Here is a 22,378-nt window from a genome sequence, read left to right on the forward strand (position 1 = left end):
CAGGAAAACTCAAGCCTAAAAGTCTGCCAAATAAATACCCAACTCTGAATAACTAGTTAGTCATTCTTTCAAGTAAAAATGATGTCTCATGACCAAAGTTGACAGTTCACCTTGCAACTCAAACTGTCACAAATTGCTTTTCCTTGAAACAATCATCGTTTTGGTTTGCAACACAAACACTTTCTCTATATTTCTCATTTTGTCACATAAAATATTCAAAAGGTGAATAATCAATGATCAGATTTAATAAAATTAATGAATTTTAACTCTTTCATCAAGAACACTCTTAAGTGAGGGGCGCCTGGGTGGCTCAGTCGGTTAAGCGTCCGACTTCGGCTCAGGTCACGATCTCGTGGTCCGCGAGTTCGAGCCCCGCGTCGGGCTCTGGGCTGATGGCTCAGAGCCTGGAGCTTGCTTCCGACTGTCTCCCTCTCTCTCTATCCCTCCCCCGTTCATGCTGTGTCTCTCTCTGTCTCAAAAATAAATAAACGTTAAAAAAAAAATTAAAAAAAAAAAAAAAGAACACTCTTAAGTGAAACTATTTTCATTTTTCTTTCTTTTTTTAAACTGAGAGGGCCCTCCATGGCTACCATCACACTGCCTCACGGTGTGAAGGTATCCAGGAGTTGTAACTATCACTGCTTTTATACCACCAGTACAAATGTCAACCTGGTAAAAAAGGCAAAGAACATTTTAGTATTATTATAAAAGTAGTTTTTCAGCTTGTGGATCCTCAGGAGTCCACAGACCACATGTTGAAATGGCTGCACTAGGATGGTTTTAGGACAGAGAATCCTATCACAGATGAACAGAAAGACTAAAGCCTCATCTAGACTCAAAACCCTATTTTCAAAACTCAGTTTCTGAAAATATACAAGCCAAGAAATGACCTGTAGGGAAGCCTGTGCACTGGGCGACAAGGCCCAAGCCTGGGAGGCGACAAGTGCAGTGGGAAGGGAGCCTAAGGAACAGCCTGGCTATGCTTACCAGGTTAGCCAGCTGATCAAGCACTTCATTGATTTGCTGGCTGTACACAAGCCCAATATGCGACTTTCCCATCAGGCGCCTCACCTTCTTCCGGATGTCATTCTTATTTACCTAGAAAGTCAAAACAGGATCTTAACGAGGGATCTGCTCTTGCAAATGAGGTAGAGGGAACATACAAGCAAGTTTCTGACCATCTGAGACAATTCGGAGTCCACATCACTGAATAGGAGAGAAAATACTCAACTGTCTATTCTGCCAACAGGCTGGGAAGGAAAACCTTGGTTCTGTGTCTAGATGACTTCTGCAGAAAAGCAGCTTTTAGAGCAGGTCTGGTTCAAGTGGACAGGGGTTCAAGAAGACACCTCCTCCCTATCCCCAACCAATACATAATGTTCATCCCTAAAGGGGCCCTAAAACCCCCTGGGGCTCCTCAGAGTATAGTTCAGAAATGATGCCTTAGAGTAGTGACATTCTGGCTTGGTTGTAGCAGAGACACCTTCCCAGGGTTCGGGATCATCACTCTTTCTCAAGCAGAGTTAACTGGTACCCCTGGAGTTCAATAGAATGGAGTGAACTTACAGCAGAAAATGAAACAAACTAAGTCAGCCTGTAGGGTGTTCTCGTTCTCTGCATCTGATCAACCCATCCCTTCATCTTCAGGAGGGGAGAACATGAGGAGGAGAAACCCAGGGGCTCACTCTCAAAACAACTCTCTTCTACCCACCAACCCCAAACTCATGTTTCCCTTTCAAAACAAGACCCCTCTATTTGGTAATATTCTTCTTCCACAGGTATAACCACTAAGTACAACCAAGTCAAACTAGAACATACCATTAGTTTTTTAATGAGTAGCTCTTTTTACATCTATGGAAAATTCTATATGATAAAGGGCTAGTGCTAAAAAATGAATTCTGACTATCCTTTCTAAGGCTTTAGAAACTAACACTTAAAAATTTTTTTTAATTCATTGTATTCTGTAGGGCGCTCTACTGGGATCCTAGAACTACTAGCAAAGGAAGCCCATTTAAATTTCTAAATAAATAAATGGTATAGAATCACCAATCATCTTTACCACATTCCTTAGCACAACAGCCTGGCAGCTTCAGACAAATGGATCATGTGTGAGCTAGATCTCAAACACTCAATCAGGAAGAGCTCTAGTAAGATGCTCAGAGAACTTCCCAAATGTCCCAGAACTTAGGTCATAGGAAAAAGCCTTTCCCTTCTAGCATCAGCAGTAGCTGGGCACAAGCAAAATCGACATTACCTTCATCAGCAGCATGTAGGAGATGAGGTTGTGCAAAAGTGTGGCCAGCAAACGATCTTCATCATCCTCCAGACGCTTCCGGTCATGTTCTCCCAGGGACAGGTACCTAAGCAGGAGACAGGGACAAGTCAGCCCTCAGATGGGAGACCACAGAACTCGGAAAAGGCTGAATTTGCATTTCCCAAGCATTTGCTAAGTCTCATACCTGTCGATCATTTCCTGGGGACCCTGATCCATACCCATCCCTTCTCTCTCCAACATCACAGCATCTAAGAATGCATCTTCCCAGAACTGCATTTGGTCCCACAAAGTAGAACGCTCTTTGCCTGTGTAGAATAGAATTTTTCTAGAGGCTTATTTAACATATAAAGAATATAGCTGCCAAACCAAAATAAAGAGTAAACTCCAGATAGAAGGGACAAATTCTAGGACAAAGGAAACATGAGCCTCTCCACCCCAGAACTAACATCCTGCCACCAGCCCCAGCTCCTCCAAGTGAGGCCCAGCCCCTCCCGAAGAGGAAGGATGCACACAGCACACAAAGAAAGGTGGTTACTTATAGAAAAGGTCTCCATAGCCGCATCCTCTAACTGGTCCCACATCGATCCTTTGTCCCTTCCTGCCAATTTGTGAGCGGGAAGGACCATGGTAGCAAGAAAGGAAAGACAGACAGACAGAAAGACAGAGGCTGTTGATTAATACCAAAATCCAGTCTCTTATAGTGCTCACCTACTGCTATTTGCAGACCTGGTAAGTCACCTGCTTCAGATATAAAAACGCCCTCTAACATCAGCACTGAGATCGGCTTAAAGCTAAGCAGCTAGTTCTTTGGTGCTACCCTCTTCCCCAGCTGAGTCCAGCTTTCTTCCAGGGCAAGAGGCCTCCCCAGTCTGTTTCTCACCTAAGAGTCCCTCGTAGAGATAGACTCGCTGGCTTACATCTTCAGAAGAGCGAACTGGGCTGCCCACCAGCTTCTCCTTTACACTTGGCTTCAAGCTGTGGGCTTTCCCCTACAAAGAAGAGGTACCAGTCAGCTGCCTGAGGTACCGATGGATAGGGTTTGCCACCAGCTCACTAAGAGGCTCACACACCTGTTATCTTCCATTAGCAATGTATACTCTAGGAGTCCTGTTTTTGCTACTCTGCTTGCCCCAAGGATTTGACCAGAAGTCAATGTGATAATGCTGCTGTTACTGCCTCTTAAAACATGCAATCACATTTTCATTTTGCTTGTCTTTACCCTTTAGTCTCTATAAAAGACCATTTACTCTTAAAAAAAAAAAAAAAAAAGCAAATTCTCTGTAGCAGCATGATGCAGTAGAAAGAACACTGGTTTTGAAGTCGGACTGACCAAGGTTCAGATCCCTGTCTCTCGTGAGCTGTGTGACCTTAAGCATAAAACTTAGCTTCTCTGAGTCTCATTTTCCTCACCTATAAAAGGAAGGTATGTATCATCTACCTCACAGGACTATTACAGGAATTAAATTAGAAAAAAATATATGAAGCACTTAATCAGGCCTGGCACATGGTGTTGATAAATGTTAATTTTCTCTTTCCTACTGTCTCTTAGAAATATCTGCCCCTTAGAAATATCACTAACTTTATGTGCCACTTCCACAATAGTCGGCTTTCTAATCATTCAAAAAAGACTTTTAACTGGGTCAGAGGCAGGTTTCATGCCCATTTCACAACTCCTGCAACAGCATAAGCAGAGAAGCAACCAATCAAAGGTTATTAGGCAATACCTAATTAGTGCGTCTAAATGCCAGTCTCCAGATTCATAGCCCAATTCTTTGTTCAATGGACCATACTGACTTAATCCAATTTATTTCTTACTGTTTAGCCTTTTTTTGAGCCAAGAAATTGAATTGCTCTCAGCAACTCAGCTGTACAAAAACAGCCCTTGCCCACCAGCACAGAACAAGTAAGAATTTGTCCCAGGAAGGTGCCAGGAAAGCACACAGCTGAAAGGCTTTTTGCAAGACTGCTATCCCATATTATCTATCTTAACTTCCAGAATGGAGACACACGGGAAGGATTTAAAATACTCTCATTAAAATGGTCTATTTAGACTCAAGGAAAGTTAAGGTCCATTAACTTGAATGGCTCAGCTGACTTTCCATCCCATTTGCCACCTTCACTCAGGGATGTCACCTACTCTATCAGAAACACACACAACAGAAAGCCATGAGGGTGGGAATGATCACCAGTGTTAAATATTTGATTGCATTTAAATTCCATCTTCCATGCTCCCCACAAAGATAAGGACCTATAAGCTCCTGTAGAGACTATCCATTCTCGACTCTAATAAAGTGACAAGCATATCAGAGTGCTTAGTGCTGTTTAAAGAGGCATGTATACACCAAAAAGTAGGGTGTCTAAAGGCAAGAACTAAACAGAATTAATTTAATTCCAACTGATTGCTGGCTTTTTATATGATGTAGGGCAAGTTCTTTTTCCCTAAGGCTTTGTTCCCATCAGAAGAGATTAGTCACAGAAACAGTGAATTGCAAACTTGTTTGAGAGTGAGAATCGTGCCTTATCTCTCTTTCTTTAGTACAGAAAATAGCACTTAGTAGATCACTTAGTAGATACTTATTAATGAATGAAAACATCAAATAACTGTTAAAAATATACTAAAATAGGGGCGACTGGGTGGCTCAGTTGGTTAGTGTCGGATTCTTGGTTTCGGCGCAGGTCGTGATTTCACGGTTCGTGAGTTCAAGCCCCGCGCTGGGCTCTGTGTTGAGAGTGAAGAGCCTGCTTGGGATTCTCTGTCTCCCTCTCTGCCCCTCCCCTGCTCGTGTGCACATTCTCTTTCTCTCTCTCAAAAATAAATAAACATAAAAAAAAATACTAAAATAAAATAAAAATGAAATAAAATGCTATTTTAAAGCGCTGTATAAATAGAGCAGTGACCAGCATAAAACCAAACTATTCCATAGCAACAGGCTGACTGGTACACACTATAACTGCCCTGACATTGCCACAAAGTACCCATCACCTTGTCTATTGTAAATGTGGGGATTACTGCTACTTAGGATTTGAGGCCCTTATCTGAGTGGGAGGGGAGCCCAACTCCTCAGTGATTCTTGAGAGGATCCTAAAAGCCCCAGATCATGGAGTCAAATAACTCTGAAAAAAGATTTGAGAAACATTTTCTTTGAAGCCAGATATATCAGGATTATTCATTCCTGACTGATTCCTGATATTCTCCTTTCCTTCTAACTGCCCCCTAACTTTTCATTCTTTTCTAATCCACTGCCCTCCCGTGAAAGAGCTGATCTCCTTTTGTTAGTAAACAAAACTCACAAAGATGGTGCTGGTAGCGGAGTTGGTCTCAATTTCACTATCAGACAAAGTGCCCCGAGAGCTGGCCAAGTGGGTGCTGCCCTCACCACCTGCTCCATCACCTGCGTTGCTGCTCAGGTCACTGTCTGCTCCAAGGGTCTCTCCAGAACTATTACTCACCTGGAAAGGAAAAAGGGGTAGTAAGGGATATTCCCCAGGGAAAGGTTCCCAGAAATGCCCAGCTGTTAGAGCTCTCCACTGCCATAGAGAAAGCACTGAACTTCAAAGGTGGGTCAGATAGCCTCTGGAAGTACCTTCTCTACAGGATGAGGTGCCCTGGGTGCAATCTCAGGGTCTGATCCCACGCATACAAACCTAGGACACGTGAACATCTCCACCATGAGAACCAAGCTGACATGAGACTAAGAGCCTCCATGGGAGAAAGCAGCCCCCTTTTCCAGAGGGAAGCTCACACCCCACCCACCAAGATGCCAATGTGGTGTTCCCCTACCACGGTGCTAACTTCAGAGTCCTGACTTGAGCTTCGGATCATAACAGCTGGACTCACACCAATGACAGAGTCTGGATCAGTCCTCTGAAACGACACGGGGACTCAGACACATTAGAAGGGGTGTCCCATATACTCCTGGTTTCTTTAAGAAATACCGTATCTTCTTCCTTCTCCCCATCCCCAGCCTACTATTACCATCCCTAAACAGGTCATCAGAAATTTATTTTTTTCCTGAATATAAAATATACATAATAGAAAATAATAAAAACTATGTAATAAAAAATAGTAAAAAAGAAATACATACTCACTATAGAAAATACAAGAAAGAATAAGAAAACAAAAGCCATAAACCTACCACTGATATTAATCACTGTTAAGGTTTCAGTACATTTCCTTTTAGTCTTTTCTACATACATTTTAAAAGTAGAATGGGAATCATACTACATGTAGCTGTGTAAAGCATTTTCCCATGTTACTACATTTTTAAAAACAGTCTTCAATGATGTTAATATCATAGTGCATGATGTATTATACTTATTTCATCAGTCCACTATCACTGGGCAAGCATGTTGCTTTGAGGTTGTCTTTTTTTTTTTTTTTTTTTTTTAACTTAAAGAAGTATTCTGAGAGAGCAAATTTAATTCTCACAATTCTTAACAAGGTCATCACAAACCTGGGAACCAGATGTCAGGCTCACACCACTGTCCGCGCTGATCTGGGACTTTTTCTCTTCTGTCTCACCAAGGTCAAAGACGGGTTTGATTACTTCAGGCCCTGGGTAGGGGAAGACCTCTGTCACCCAGTGCACACACACAAGGGGCAGGCTGGTGAAGGGAAAGGGACAGCAGCACAGCCTGGTCCCAGACCTGTTCAGCGTGTCCCAGTCACCTTTCCAGGGACTGCCCCCACCTCGGGCCCCATTGGAAGAAGTCCCCAGATGCCTTAAGAACCAAGTAGGACAAATTACACCTGGTCTCAAGGGGTTCTGCAGCCATCTTCACAACCTGAGAAAATTCTGAGCAAATCATTCTAAAACAGAAAGCTCCACAAACAAATGTCTAAACCACATTCCACTACACTCAGAGTCAGAGCTTCACTGGTGTGTACAACCGGTTATGGGTCCCCAGGTCACTCGGTGCTTCCCCAGCAAATGTATCTAAAAGGGGCTAGAAAAGGATAGGCCCAATGAGATACAGAAACACCAGCTGTTTCTGTGGACACAGCCTACCCCAACCCTACTTCTACATTTGAGATAAAAAAAAAAACAAACACACTGTCACTTTTCCCCACCCACCCACAGTAGTATGGCAGAAGGACAGAATGACAGAAAGCAAGAAAGCGTGCCTAGGCAAGCCACCAGAGAGAGCTGGGAAGCTACAGACTCAACACGGAGGGACAGCAACCATCTCTGCCAACTGTGCCCACAGGCCTTCTAATGGGTGAGGGAGATCTCAGCCAATGAGGGGCACTGAAATAGGCGACCATTCTCCCCACCAACTCTGAAGCAATAGAGAACCAAGGTCTAAGGGACTTTACTCGATAGACGCCCTGATTACAGCCTGATTGCTAGGAGGAGCGGGGAAAGAAGCAGCCTACAAGTCACGTACCTGTGAATCACATACCACCTACCTGCTTTCATTCCAAATACCCCCCAAGAGCAAATTTGGGGTGGGGCTGACAAAGAGAGCCTGCCCCAACTGGGCCTGGGGAGTTGGCAGGTATGGGAGATTTGGGAACAGGAAGGGGCATTTGTTCCTTACTCTGTTTTTCCAAAGCTTTTTGCTTTTTCACTTCCTGGTGCTTGTTCCACAATTCTACCCCAGATGCAATGTAAGCAGGAGAGAAAGACAGAGAGAGTCAGAGGCTGGTCAGACAGACAGAATGGAAACCCACCCAACCCAAGCTGATTCAGTCTCAGGCACAGGATTACATATTAAGAGATAAAAAGAGATCTTCATTTTGGGAGGTTAAAAAAATCAAGAGATCTAATGCCTTTCCCCACTCATGAACTAAAGACTCTAAATTCCTGACCCAAACCTTAACATGGTAGTAAAAACCTTGCAGAACGTGAGAGATGGAACTGCCTTGGACCAAGCTCCTTCCTCTTGGCATGAGAAAACTGATCCTAACGAGGCTGGAGCACTTGCTCAAGATCATGTAACTTAGGATCACCTGGGACCATGCTTTCTCTGCCAAATGAGCTGGGAAACAATTTTTAAAGATTCTAGACAGATGATCACCGCAAGCAGCCAAAGGGGTTCAGAAGTGTGAGCACAAACCTGGCTGATTCACAGGACTGGATAGAGGCCACTCATGCAGGTGGTTAGCATCCTTCCTTGTTGCTACCAAAAAATCCAATTCACCCTCAGTATTAGCATCTGCCCTGCCAAGTGACCCGTTCTCAGCTAGTCATCTGGAAAAATGCTTTCAGTAAAGGTGACAGAGAACACTAAATGGTCAAGAATAGGATCTTCATTAGGGTAAAGAAGAGAGAATACTGATCATAGCATTCTTTTCCTGGAAGAACTTGAGTGCCTACTTAGTCCAATCTCTTCATTTCCCAGATGAGGAGACAGAGACCCTGAAAAGAGGAAGTGCTTTGCCCAAAGTTTCATTCCTAGCTGGGGGGCAGATACAGGACTAAAACTCCGGACCTCCAGACTTGCAGGCCGGTGCTTTTCCTAGAGCATCGCATCATGTGGGAGAAAGACTGGGTTGGCTGCGTCTAGCACGCTATTCTGCTGGCTAGAGAAGTGCAGTTCCCCAACAAAGGAAACTGGTTCCTCCTCCCCACTTTTGGGAGCATGAGACAACTGCTAATGGTGTGGCAAAGAAGCATCAGCTAGAAGCAAACTGCCCACGGAAACAGAACCAGAAAAAGAAAGACGCAGCCTAGATGGCTCTAGGTCAAGTGAGTCAAATGGAGGTGACACCCAGAGAGCTCACTAAGGCATTGCCTCAGTGGGAACAGAGAGACACCAAACGTAAACAAGCTCTTGGTTGAGTCCAGTGAGAAAAGGTTTGAAGAAAAGCCGATTCAGAAATCTATACCTTGAGGTATAGAGGTCCAGCGCCCAGGGAAATGGGGTTGCTGGACACACCCCAGGAAAGCAAATTTGAGGGTAGTGTAATGGTTGGATGGGAGAAAACTGGCCAGACAATTACAATTTTATAGGCCAAAGACGCATCTATAAACTTTCTTATAGCTTCCTGGACCTCACATCTGAAGAAATCCAGATGTAAATAAAAAGCAGGACAAGGAATATAGCTCAGACTCCCTGCACTAAGCCTCACTGGCCCCTCGAAGCAAAACTTCCATTCTTCCTCTACGATGTAGGTGGGGGTGCCTGTAAAGGAAGCATAAGCGATAAAGAAGTACAAAGAAATTCCATTAGAAATGGATGCAGATCTATCTCCCTCTCTAGAAAGCAAAGCATGGGGAAAAGAAAGGCAGGATTCTGAATGAATTGAAAGGAGGGAGAGGTATTTTAGAAGCCCGAACCCTCCACCACACCAAACACGGTGATACATACCAATAGACGCTACAAAATTCTCTTCCTTTAAACTTCTGGTGTCTAGCTCTTTAGGACCCTTTCCTGCAGCACTTGGTGCCCGAGGTCCTAGCTGGGGAACTCTCAGCTGTGCCATAGCCTTTGGGTCCCCCCGCCCAGCCAGGCCAGGATCCTTGCCAACTGGTGTATTTACGCTCTCTGTTGGACTTCTCTTCCGCTTGTCTGGTTCTAGGAAAAGAGGGAATACAGGAAGAGGTCAAGAGACACAACGAGTGGGAATCAAGCTGCGGGAACGAGGTGGGAGAAGCAAGGAGGATGCAGAATGGAAAAAGTGCAAGGAAAGAAAAACAGACATCTTATTTTTCATGACAGAAAAACACCTGGTATGATAAACATGCATTAAAAAAGGAAACCCCGAAGCCTTAGGGGAAACAGTCTGGCACTGGGAAACCTGTGAAGAAACAAGCCTTCTTTGGAGATGAGTGGAAGAGTTGTGGACAGCGCCCGCCCAGCTGGTGCGATCCCTACCTTTACTGTAGTAGTGGGTCTGGGCAATCTCCAGAAGCCCAAAGGTGCTGGCCATGCCTCCCAGGCCCGCGTGGGCATAGGACTGCTCCAGGCTGAGCACCGTGCACTTGAGCAGGTCTAGCATCCCCTTGTACACCTTTCGACTGACCTCCTGCAACAATAACCCAGGGGCTGGAGTGGGCAAAATTGCCTTCGGGGTCCAGGTCCCTCCGGCAGTTGATTCCGGCTCCTCACCCCAGACACTGACCACATCAGGGATGACGTCTTGCCGGGCGTCGTCCTCCGACTGCACTGTGCGGTTCAGCTTGCTCAGGACAAAGACGCGCAGCTGCTCACTCTCCAGCAGCCGGCGCACCTTTTTCATGTTGAGCCAGCCAACGCCCTGGCCGTCCAGCACACTGTGCACCACCTCCTTCAGGAACTGCTGGTTCTCACTACGGGGTCCACACACAGCTTCTGTGGTCATCGGCTTCTTTGCAGAGCACCCCGCCTCTTTCACCAGACTAGATGTTTGCCTCCAGGGGCAAAACGCAAAGCCAAGTCTCCAGGGGTGCAAGTCCCCTGCACCCCCCACCGCTCCGGATCGCCTGGTGTGCCCACATACCCACCACTGCTGTTTTATTCTTCTCACCAGGGTGAGCTACTACTGTTGCATGGGAAGTCAGAATGCGCAGGGCTCCCAAGAATTGATTTCATCCACCCAACTGACAGGTTCTCTCCCACTCCTGAGCCTCCCTACAGTGTGGTACAGGAATCGCTACCTCTATCAGAGATCTTTTGTAATAGCTCAGCCATGGATTACCTAGAATTGCTGGATCGACCCTGAGGTGATGGAGGCTCTCTTTTCACTGTTGGGCTGTGTTTAATAACAGATGACTTCTGGTCCACTAAGGCCCTCCTGTTTCCTATAGCCAGGAAGGTAGGAATGAGAGACATCACTACTGTAGTCCAGCAGCCTTGTCAGCACAGCCCTGGGAAGCCACGTTCCACACCCGTTCCCCAGAAGGGCCGGGTGAGGGTGACCCCAGGGCATCACACATAGGTAGAAACCAGCCATGGCAATGTGGAGGAAGTGGGGATGAGACTCAGGCCACTCCACATGCACCAGCAGCATGCCCCACGGGCAAGCACGGGCGTCACGGGGGACAGGGCAAGGCAGGTCACCCATGTGGTACCGCTTGCTCCATGAGGAGGATGGCCCTCAGGCAGGCACAGAAGATGCTAGGAAAAAAAGATCATGCACAGCTCACGGGCAAGACCCACCTTCACCACTCCCGGGGCCGGCTTCAGTAACAATCTCCATTAGAGTATTTAGCCCAAATACTGGGACACAAAATACACAATTAGTAGGTGCACCATGATACCACAACCCCTATATCCCTCGATGGAGCTGTAAGTCAGATAATCTGAGGATTCTCCCAAAGCTTAGTGCACATAACCTTAGTTCTCAGGCACCTCAGAGCTGGAAGCCAAGAGATCAGGAATCAACCAAGGCTCTAGGAAAGACCATTCTTAAGACTATGGCCTCTCAGAGCCAGGGGCAGGGTACATGACACAAGGGACCTTCGGGTACTAAACAGGCACATGCATGAAAGAAGGACCGCTGGTTTTCATGAAACATCTAGCACAGGGTCCACAGGGCTTGCTGGTATGCAGAGAGAGGAGACCCATCTTGCAGATGCTGTCATGGGACGTGGGGTTGGGGTGTGAGGATGGGAGGTGGATGGGAGTGGGAAGTGCACAAATGAAGCATCAGCATGCAATGAAAGCGCTTCAATTGCTCCCCTCCCCAACTGTATCAAATGAAAGCCGGTGACGCTAACACTTTTCTACCCCTAACCTACAGAGTCAGGTGCAGATTTACGCCACAGTGCTAGTTAATCCCCTACGCCACTAGCTATTCTGTCCCTCTGCCCATCTATCCTATGTTCCCAGCCCCACCAAAGAACACTCCTTAGATTCCTGGGATTTTTAATCACTGGGAAGAGAAGTCAAGTGAAAAATATATGGAGCTGCTTCTCACTATGCTTTCTACTGTAATTAAGTAGTTCAGCACAATATCTAGAGAAAACAAACAAAAGTCAGAGTAAATGCAGAAGAGCTCTTCAAACTCTCAGCAATCACAAATGAAAATCAAATAAGGTCTTAAATGCCCGGAGAAGCCAACCGATACTACCTGGCCCACCCAGAGGCCCTACGTTGACAGGAAGCCAAAGAGGCTTCCTGACGCTGTAACACTGCCAGGCTCTCTATGAGCATCCCTCAGTGGGCCAGCTAATCGGGATGAAGCTTGTCCTACATTCATGCAGCAGGCACCTGGCAGATCACTGGCAGCAGCTGACGATCCCTGTGTTAATTATGTACACCTAACAAAGCTCCCCCTAAGAAGCAGCGGTGATCTCAGTTGCTGTTATCCTAAATGATACGACAGGGCCGTCTCTTCTGCTACAAAGACACTTTCCATCTGAAAACGAGTAGAGCCCATAATGTGCAATGAAAGCCATGAGAAGCGGTATGAGGGGCAACAGCCAGATCAAATGATTCGTCATACGCAGGGCTCCTGACAAGCACCCGTAGGCCTGAAATATCTTCTGGAGAATCCTGGTATGGCAGAAGGAGGGCTGTAGTTACCTTTCAGACTGGGGAAGGGTGTGGTCTTCTCTCGGGCACCTTTGGTGGGCAGCGTGAGGTTTGAAAGGCTGAAGCTTGTACTGTGGTTCCGATATAGGCTGCCTATCAAGGGGAGGGTGTGAGAGCGAGGAGTTAGGAGCATAAGTATATCATCATCTCTGTCTTTCTCCTTTTCAAACATAATCCCAGTACCTCTGATCTACCTTAGAGAGGACCAAGTCTAATTCAGGGCAAACATGGGGGCCACTGTCAGGATAGCTCAAAACCCAGTAAGAACCTTCTCTGACTACCTCCCATGGGGACGGACAAGTGTCCCATCAACTGCTAACTCAGCATGAAAGCCAGACAGTTAATGCACTTTTGGTCAAAAGTTGGTGCTGTCCCTGTCTGGCTTCTGAGAAAAACTCACAATCATAATTATACCCAATGTTGGCTTTCTCTGGCCCCTGGGCTGTCCTCAACCTTTAACTGATACCACCCCTCATTTCTGGAAATATTCTCTAGGCACAAAAGTCACCTCATATAGATTTCAAAGCACGTTCATGAAAAAGTCCTTCACCAGGCAAAAAAGGTATTAGATATGTACCCAAATCAAATATGACCAGAATATTTCCACAAGATATATGTACAAGTGTATGGTTTTTAATATAATGACTATCTTTCAGTTGACCAGCTGTCTTACCTGAAACAGACTGAAATCTCTGGGTATAAAGACAGTGACTACTCTGTCTCCGTCCTTTATTGACTTCCCTTGGAAATACCTTATTCACTATCACTGCAACAACCTGAACTGGGGCTTGATAATGCCCACCCAGTTCTACCTCTGAAGTTCTAAGCAGCATCCACCATAGTCAGGCCCCACTGCATAGAAAACGGGACAGAGGCATGAGAGCAGAAGGCACTTACTGGCAAAAGACATGATGCCCCCGAAGCCCTCGGTGCTGTTGTTGGAGATGGTGGAGGTGGGAGAGCTCGCTCGAGAGTCTGATTCTGCGTCTGAGTCGCTTGCCAGTTTCAAGCTGTTGGGCCGCAGCAGCTTTTGAGCCCTTGAATGCACAGTGGCACCTATGAGCCCCAAGCAGGGGTACCTACTCTTGGAAGTGTGGGCCCTATGCTACACTGCAGTCACTGCTCCCTTCCCACAATTTCTATATGCCTAGATCAAGGCACCACCATGGGATGGCGGGTCACAAGAACATTCAGACTTCTCTTTCTGATTAACCCTCACCCGGGGTCCTCTGTGGTGAGGTCCTTCAGTCACCCACCTAGAAGGAATCCCCAGGCTCTCACCGATTGCCATTGACATGTTGGCTGAATCGGGGAGTGTAACTTTCCCCCTGCTCATCATCATCTTCCTCAGGGGGAAAGCCATATTGGGGCTCGAAGTATGGATTGTCATAGGTTCGCCGGCGCACTGACCCCTCTCCAATTTCTGTCTGACGCCTGTCCGCGGTCGATTTGCCAATGCTGGGAGGCGTGGTAGGGAGGGGCTTGGAAACGCCTACTGCTGCCTTATCGTCCACCTCCGTTGAGTCAGCAGGTTCCTAAAGGCCATATTAAATAAAAACTGGTCACCTGGTGCCCAGTGATACCTACCTACCTCAGTTTGGCAAGGCCAAGCCAGGTCTATTAGATTCCCATCTCCTATCCTAAGGGAATGTGTGAGAAAAGATCTCTATGACACTCCTGCTCTCTGTCCCCACAAACCATGCAAAGGGGACCTTAGCTAAGCCCTGAACAAAGCCCGATGAGTTCCTTCTGGAGTCAAAACTACGTCTCTTAGGCTCTAAGCTATGGGATGTATAGAGAGGAAGACAGGAAGACTATGAAGAGGCAAATTAACAGCTTCAGCCTCGCCTTCCTAATGGAGGTATGGCCCACATAAGTAACAGTTCTCACTTATCCGCCCTTCCAAGTCCTCACGTACAGAATTAGCTCCATGGACGACGGTGCTGGGGCTACTGCTGGCGGTGGTGCTGGAGCTGGAGCGCAGCGGGGGGTTTTCCTGAGGGTTCTCGCTGTCTGGGCCAGGTTCCTCTGATTCCTTCTGGTTCTGCAGCTCAGCAATCTCCACCTCACTGGCATCCCCCAGGGCTGCATGCGTCAATGGATCCACATCTGCCAAAACCCAAGGTGGCAGGTACAGACCACACCATCCCAGAGCCTCCAACCCCTCCCAGAGCTGGCCCATCTTCTCAAGTACACTTACTAGGGGTATCACCATTGATGTCACATTTCATCATTTCACTGACAAAGTCACCAAGGGAGGAGTAAGAAGAGCTTGAGTCATCATAATCCATGCTATCACTGCCACTGCAGAGTGAAGAACACAAAAATAAAAATAAAAATAAAACAGAATGAAGGGGCAGGAAAAGTACCAGCAATCAGCATTAGGAAAAAAAAAAAGGGGAGCATTCTCATACACACACACATACACACACACACACACACACACACACACACACACACACACCGGACTATTACTCAGTCATAAAAAAGAATGAAATCTTGCCATTTGCAACAACATGGATGGAGCTAGAGTGTATTTTGCTAAGCAAAGTCAGAGAAAGACAAATACCATATGATTTCACTTATATGTGGAATTTAAGAAACAAAGTAATCGAACAAAAGAAAAAAGAGAGAGACAAACCAAGAAAGAGACTCCTTTTTTTTTTTTTTTTCCAACGTTTATTTATTTTTGGGATAGAGAGAGACAGAGCATGAATGGGGGAGGGGCAGAGAGAGAGGGAGACACAGAATCGGAAACAGCTCCAGGCTCTGAGCCATCAGCCCAGAGCCCGACGCGGGGCTCGAACCCACGGACCGCGAGATCGTGACCTGGCTGAAGTCGGACGCTTAACCGACTGCGCCACCCAGGCGCCCCAAGAAAGAGACTCTTAACAATATAGAGCACACTTGGCTACTGGAGGGGAGGTGGATGGGGGGACGAATGAAATAAGTGATGGGATTAAAGACTACATTTATCATGATGAGCACTGGCTAATGTGAGAATTGCTGGATCACCGTATTGTACACCTGAAACTAACATAACACTGTGTGCTAACTATATTGGAATTAAAATTAAAAACTTAAAAAAAAAAAAGAGGAAAACTCTTAAGGTCAGGGAACAAGATAAAATAAGGAAGCTAACACAAAACAATCAACCAAAATATCATCAAGGCTTCAAACACTAATGTTTAAGTCCTATGAGGTTCTGCCATAGTGCTCAATAAGGACTAGCGAGAGCCTCTCGACCTTAAAAAGCGGTTTTGCTGCTGCTCACCTGTCATCAGTAGGGTCCGAGTCAGAGTCACGCTCTGGTGGCACACTCAGTGCCTCCGCCAGCTGGGAATTGCTATCATAGACTCGATAATGGATAGGCTGCAGCTGATGGGCATACCACTTTGGCTTGTCACCAATCAGGGCTGGATCAAACATATCTACCCACAGAGAAAAAAAGAATAGAGTTAGCAACAAGGAGGAAAAAAAAACAAGCAAAACATAGAAGAAAGGCAGGGAAACGTCTAAAGCAAAATAGGAATGGAAGGGGCAGATCAAAGATGAGAAAAGGGAAAAGCAAAGGGAAGAGCCATCAGGAGGACAAAGAGGCAGGGGCAAGTGGACTCACTGTTGTGAATTCGCTGGAAGGCATAGTTGGTGGGGTTAAGGACCCATTCGCCAAAGTACTCCACAGCCTGAGTCCTGGCCAGCTTCTCAGCAAAAGGAGTCTGTCGGGGACGTGAGGCTAGAAAGGAGCCAGCTTGAAAAGCTACCACAGGCCGAGGGAAGAGGCGCAGGGTACGTGTGTGCATCTGAAAACCCTGCAGCACGTTGGGGGAGTTGAAGAAGCGGACCATGGCCACTCTGGGGAAGAAGGGGATGGTGAGATAATTCAAGTCCCACACCCTGCGCTAGAAGGATTCCTATGATCCAAGGTGTCAGACCACCTCCCCAAGTCATCATTTCACAGGCTTCCAACATCAAAGGGGAAGGGATCTTAAAGAATCATCAATCTCTTTCTTCACTCAAGGCCTAAAACGCCTGAGAGTACGATGAATTAATTCTTCTTTGCTTTTACTAAGGTGACAAATATACCTAATGAGAGAGCAGAACCCAATCTAAGCACCTGTGATGGTCTAGTCGACTTGGTCGTACCTGGTTGCGACATCCACAGAATCTACATCATTGCCATAAATGAGTGGGTTGAATTCAGTGGAAGGTGTGGACTGCAAGTCGTTAGAGGGCCTTCCCAAGAGAAGGGGGATCTCTTGGCCTTCATGGAATTTCTCCAGATTGAGGATGGGCTGGGTGTTGAGACTCATGCTGGCAAGGGCCTGTGGAACAACAAGAAATCCCCTATAGAAGGCAGATTCCTGGGCAGCTGGCCAATCTCATCTCCTAGGAAAGAGCCTTAATCTTTGAAATCAGAATCCAAATACCGTACTTTAACCTTTAGAAGATGATCTGAATTATGTAGCCTTGCAGTTTAAGCCAGGTTGGTTCAAGGCAACCTGATCAAATCTGAAGTCCAGGGCAATAATTTTCAAATTGATTTTAGCCATGAAATGTTCTTTTTCAACAACATGTTGAAATCTGTATGAAAATATAAACAACTGAGACACGTAAAAGTAAAGCTTCTCTGAAGGACATAAGGAACCCAGAACCTCATGTGCTCAGTGTTACCAGCCTAAATCAGCCCCTATGAGGCTCCATGGGGCAGTTTGAAAACCACTGGTCTAGACCAGCAGGGCTTCCTTAAATACTCATGAGCATTGGAATCATCAGGAATGTTGTTAAAAATGCAGATTTTTCTGGTTCAATATATCTGGGGTGATTCTGCACTTTTAACAACCGCAGGCAAAAGTAACACTGCTGGTCCATGGACCACACTTCAAGTAGCAGGGGGGAAGGACACAGGATTAAGGAGCCCAAGGATCTTAACTCCTACCAACATTTAAAGTACCATTCTATATATCAACCTCTCCATCTCATTAGTCATACCTAAGTAACCATCAAGAATGAAAACACGGCAAAGGAAGACAGAGAACTTTCTCAACTTGCAATCCTCACAGACTCTGCAGTAACAAGACACCATATTACATCAGCAGGGATGATGAGAGGGATGCTACAAAATGACCCATTTACACCAAGCAGAGGTACTGCTTAGCAACTAAGACAACACTGAGATTCCTGAAGACCCTGAAGATGACAACAAGGATTCCTAAAAATAAATACAGAGCTATCTACTGATGGTCCTACCTAACACATACAACAGGGCAAAGGGATGGAGCCTTGTCATATTTTACCTTCAGGCACTGTGTTCAGCATGCAGGAGAGGAAGAAAAGCAATGAAAAAATGTATTTAAGAGATTATTCAAAGAGAGGAATTTTTGAAGAAAGCATTCTTCAGGGACCTAGAGGTCAATTCAGGAGGAAAATATAAAAGGAGCCAGACTATCCAAACAACTAGTTCTTTCCTTACAGGACTGAGAGACCACTCTAAGCCACAAAGAACGGTACACATGACAAGAAACAGAAAATGAAGGTGTTTTTTTTTTTTTAATATATATATATAGTATTCTAAGTATTAGAGGGTGGGAGGCATACAATGAATTAGAAGATATCTAATAGCCTTTTTGAGAGTCATCCTGCCACCCAGAAATGTGATACACCTCTTCTTAAGCCCACCCGAGGCTAAGAAAACCTATTCCACCTGAGGTCCGAAGGGAAACGGGCTCTCACAACAGCTACAGCCTCTGCAGCCACTCGGGAGTAGCTACCGCTCCTCTTCCTCTTCATTCTTCACTCACCTGCTTCAGATGCTTTTTCAGCTCCAATGATTCCGGTTCTGGCAGGATTGGTAGCACTTCTGCATTGGTGGGGGCAATCACCTGCACCAGAAAAAAGACAAAAGGCACGACCTTAGAATTAATCGCTCAGGAGTTACTCTTACATAAGGGTTAAGTGGAAGTTGTATACACAGTATTTTCACATATATGTGAACATGTCTATTATGCACACAAATATATTACATATACACGTGTATTAGGGGCACACATATACACGGTTGTGATATACATACACACCTGAAAAGAAATATACCTCAATGTTACTGGAGACTACATCCAGACAATAGGGCTATGGTTTTTCTTTTTTTTTTTTTTTCAAAGTTTATTTTGAGAGAGCGAGTGTGCACGTGTGGGAGGGGAAGAGTCAGAGAGAGAGAGTGGGGAGGGGGAGAGAGCAAGAGAAAGAGAGAGAGAGAGAGAGAGAATATTCCAAGCAGACTCCACAATGTTAGCATGAAGCCCAAAGCAGGGCTCAAACCCATGAACCGTGAGATCATCACCTGAGCCAAAATCAAGAGTTGGACCCTTACCCGACAGCCACTCAGATGCCCCTGGTTTTTATTTATTTCTTTACACTTATTTGTATTTTCTAAACTTTTACTATAAACAGATATAAGGGCTTCCTGCTGAAATTTGAGTATATTCACACTACAGAATATTACTGTACATTTTAAGCCTGAAAGGCACTGTCTTACTAGAAACCATACCCAGGAAAACCATGAGATGACCTACACCATAGGCAGTGGTCCCACAACCACAACTGCCTACTGCTTCTAGATGCAGGGGAGCACTTCATTCTGGCAAAACTAAATCTTGTACTCGTTTGGGTCTTAACCAAGGGCCTATTAGCCAATAAAGTAAAAGCTAAGCATTTAAAAAAAAATGGTATCAACGAGTCACACAAGACAAATCACCCACCAACTGAGGACCTTCTTGGGAATAATCTAGAAAAACAGAACACAATCCTATTCTGGACTCTACAATATCTCAGCCAAGAACCTCACCCTATTGCTGTCCAGATCCACCAGCCATACATCATCAGGCATTTTGAAGTCCAGTTTGTAGAGGAAGAAGCTGGCAGGGACCCCAATGATGTACGGAGTTGGAGCCAACAGTAGCTGTAGAAAAAAAATAAGAGGGTAAGAAACAAAAACTAAACATATTTCGATCACTTATCACATGAGGATTTTTCTTGATGAGGAAATGCAGGTCCATAATCTCTTTTCCAAAACTCTTGAGGCTAGGTGTGTTTTAGTATTCATAATTTTTCAGATTTTAGAAAGGCGACAGTGTATATTCTGTATATTACGTAACACCTGCAGGAGCATGGCCAGTAACCTATAATGATTAACATTTACTTTGATAAATAAAAACCACAAATAACACAAGTTTTGCCATCAAATCAGTTCAAAGTTAGGTCATGTTTTGCAGACAAAGAAGTTAGAGTAAAGGATTGAAGACCAGTACTGATTTACAACTTCTTGGCATCGGGCGTTCTCCCTCAGAGCTGGCCAGAGTTGGAAGACAGAGGTGACAAAGCCAGAAAACACCTGAAACTCACCTGTTCTGCCGATGCCATGCAGGTGGGCAACAGTGGGATTACAGGAAACATATACTCCAATGGGTAGATCATCGCCACAAACGCCATCACAGACATGGAAAGGGCATTGTAGTCTCGGGACTGTAGCACCACCTGCCACAAGCCATACCATAAGGATCATTCAACAGCCTAAATAAGGTTTATGGGGAAAGTTTCCAATGCTACAACTTAATTTCCATTTCACCATGTGTAGGGCTCCATGAGCATGGCTTCCACAATTATCCCTGCCTCATGCCTTACTTTTCTGGCTCTTTTTCGCCCAATGCCAGGACCACTCATTAGACTAGAACTACTGATACTTCCAGAGAATTAGTTCGGTCTAGCTAAGGATAATTCACCTGAGTGGCAAATCCTCTGAACACATCCCACTTAATTCAACCCACATCTACTGAGTACTGCCGTATACCTGGCACCATGTTACCTCCTAGAGACAAAAAGATGAAAAAGCTGTAGTCCCTGTCCTTAAAGATCTAAAAAGCTGGCTCTCTCACCTTGTGCTCTAACAGGATGCAGGTTAGCACCTGAAGACAGGCATCCACACCCAGAAGTTCCAAGGGAAGGTGCAGTGGGAAATCCACTAGGGTGAATCGAGAAGGGTCTGGAAGAGCAAAGGTCAGAGCTTGTTGGAGCTCCTGGGGTAGGACTTCAATGTCTACTCGCTTCTGCCCAGAAACAGGCACTGGGGAGCGCAGCAATCGATAGATCCAGGCCTCAATCTCTCGAAGGTCATGCAGAAGGGCACTTGACTTCTCCTCCACTAGCAATGATCCAGTAAAGATGCGCCACATAGTGTCCCTGAGGAACAGACAGCAGGAAACAGATGCGTAAGCACCAGGAGCTGATACCCCAAAGCAACCCAATGCAACCATAGAGAGTAAAATGCTGACAACTGGAAAAGCCCACCCTTTGGGCTCAGCTAGGACCAGAGAGAATATACAAGGGTGAAACAAGTATAAAAATGTATACACAGCAGGACTTACTGTCCTGTCTGCCATGAAATGTTGAACTCCAAACATTATTATGGCAGGAAGTTTAACTTTGCAGCTGTCTTTCGCTTAGAAAGGACTAACACAAAAATGCTTAAATAGGTATGAAAGACCTCAGGCTTTTTTTTTTTTAAAACAAAAGTTTAGGGGCGCCTGGGTGGCGCAGTCGGTTAAGCGTCTGACTTCAGCCAGGTCACGATCTCGCGGTCCGTGAGTTCGAGCCCCGCGTCGGGTTCTGGGCTGATGGCTCAGAGCCTGGAGCCTGTTTCCGATTCTGTGTCTCCCTCTCTCTCTGTCCCTCCCCCGTTCATGCTCTGTCTCTCTCTGTCCCAAAAATAAACGTTGAAAAAAAAATTTTTTTAAACAAAAGTTTATTCTTAAATATACAACAGGATATGAGACAACACTTCATTCTAGCTACCTGAAGGACCTCAGGCTTTAGAGGCAATTTCCTGCCCCTCACACACCAATTATACCTCATCTCTAACTGCTTCCCTCTCTTCTGACCATCAGTGGCAAAGTGTACCTTTGTATGCCTCGAGGGATGCCTAGTTTCTTGCCCAGCAACCGCTCACTGCAGCAGTCCACCAGACGTTTGAGGGTGTACAGACATTCTCGGAAGGTGGAGAAGAAGGGGTAGTGGCTGAGCACACACAAGGATGTCAGAGTACTGTTGCGGGAACGGCTTCCTGCCTTGGCCCGGGGTTTGCCCCGAGGAGACTGATTCACCTCAGGGGCAGAGTCAGCATTGGGAGGCTGCAGGGACAAGCCACTCTCCGAGGTCTCAGTACCAACTTCTTCTGAGGCACAAGTGGCACGGGGTCCTTCCTTCCCACGGGACCCTCCCCCACCTTCCCCCTTCTCCTTAGGCATTCGCTTCTGGAAGGAGCGGTAGAAGTTAACACAGATGCCGTAACGCGTGACTCCAGTGTCCTTGTCAGTGAGGGTGAAGACGAAAGAAGTGTCATCCCGCAGGCTCATGCGTCGCTGCCTCACACTCAGACAGCCCTCTGGTTGGCAGAAAAACACAACGTCTGGGGGCAGAGGAAACTCAGCGTGGTCCTCCAGCGGGTATCGCCGTAGCAATTCAGGAGTCTGGGCCACACTATCACTGCTCGGGTGCCTGAAGAATATAAAGACAAATTCAGCAGCCTGGAGGGATAGGATGTTGTTTCAAATTTTAACCACAGTCCAGAAATAAAGCTCAAAATGCTAT

General features: G+C 45.9%; 1 protein-coding gene across 50 annotated transcripts in view; it reads right to left on the reverse strand.

Annotated features, from left to right (window-relative positions):
- Window positions 1-22,378, reverse strand: part of MADD (MAP kinase activating death domain) — a 41,094-nt gene that overhangs the window by 14,339 nt on the left and 4,377 nt on the right. For 4 of the 50 annotated variants that reach the window (XM_040495197.1, XM_040495192.1, XM_040495228.1 and 1 more), the window contains 28 exons: window positions 21,689-22,285; window positions 20,668-20,971; window positions 20,138-20,269; window positions 19,581-19,694; window positions 18,538-18,618; window positions 18,034-18,042; window positions 16,883-17,061; window positions 16,356-16,591; window positions 16,011-16,167; window positions 14,937-15,040; window positions 14,655-14,845; window positions 14,018-14,271; window positions 13,634-13,773; window positions 12,728-12,829; window positions 11,360-11,419; window positions 10,899-11,001; window positions 10,344-10,530; window positions 10,097-10,247; window positions 9,590-9,796; window positions 7,817-7,870; window positions 6,730-6,830; window positions 6,057-6,140; window positions 5,567-5,725; window positions 3,156-3,264; window positions 2,811-2,873; window positions 2,460-2,580; window positions 2,255-2,360; window positions 988-1,098 (listed from right to left, as the gene is read on the reverse strand). In XM_040495197.1, the coding sequence (XP_040351131.1) occupies window positions 988-1,098; window positions 2,255-2,360; window positions 2,460-2,580; window positions 2,811-2,873; window positions 3,156-3,264; window positions 5,567-5,725; window positions 6,057-6,140; window positions 6,730-6,830; window positions 7,817-7,870; window positions 9,590-9,796; window positions 10,097-10,247; window positions 10,344-10,530; window positions 10,899-11,001; window positions 11,360-11,419; window positions 12,728-12,829; window positions 13,634-13,773; window positions 14,018-14,271; window positions 14,655-14,845; window positions 14,937-15,040; window positions 16,011-16,167; window positions 16,356-16,591; window positions 16,883-17,061; window positions 18,034-18,042; window positions 18,538-18,618; window positions 19,581-19,694; window positions 20,138-20,269; window positions 20,668-20,971; window positions 21,689-22,285 (4,216 nt within the window). The remainder of the gene's footprint in view (window positions 1-987; window positions 1,099-2,254; window positions 2,361-2,459; window positions 2,581-2,810; window positions 2,874-3,155; window positions 3,265-5,566; window positions 5,726-6,056; window positions 6,141-6,729; window positions 6,831-7,816; window positions 7,871-9,589; window positions 9,797-10,096; window positions 10,248-10,343; window positions 10,531-10,898; window positions 11,002-11,359; window positions 11,420-12,727; window positions 12,830-13,633; window positions 13,774-14,017; window positions 14,272-14,654; window positions 14,846-14,936; window positions 15,041-16,010; window positions 16,168-16,355; window positions 16,592-16,882; window positions 17,062-18,033; window positions 18,043-18,537; window positions 18,619-19,580; window positions 19,695-20,137; window positions 20,270-20,667; window positions 20,972-21,688; window positions 22,286-22,378) is intronic. The other 46 variants (XM_040495244.1, XM_040495223.1, XM_040495221.1 and 43 more) reach the window with 33 other exon arrangements.

The sequence above is a fragment of the Herpailurus yagouaroundi genome, unplaced genomic scaffold (assembly GCF_014898765.1).
Source record: "Herpailurus yagouaroundi ecotype Mexico unplaced genomic scaffold, PumYag 187, whole genome shotgun sequence".
NCBI lineage: Eukaryota > Metazoa > Chordata > Mammalia > Carnivora > Felidae > Herpailurus > Herpailurus yagouaroundi.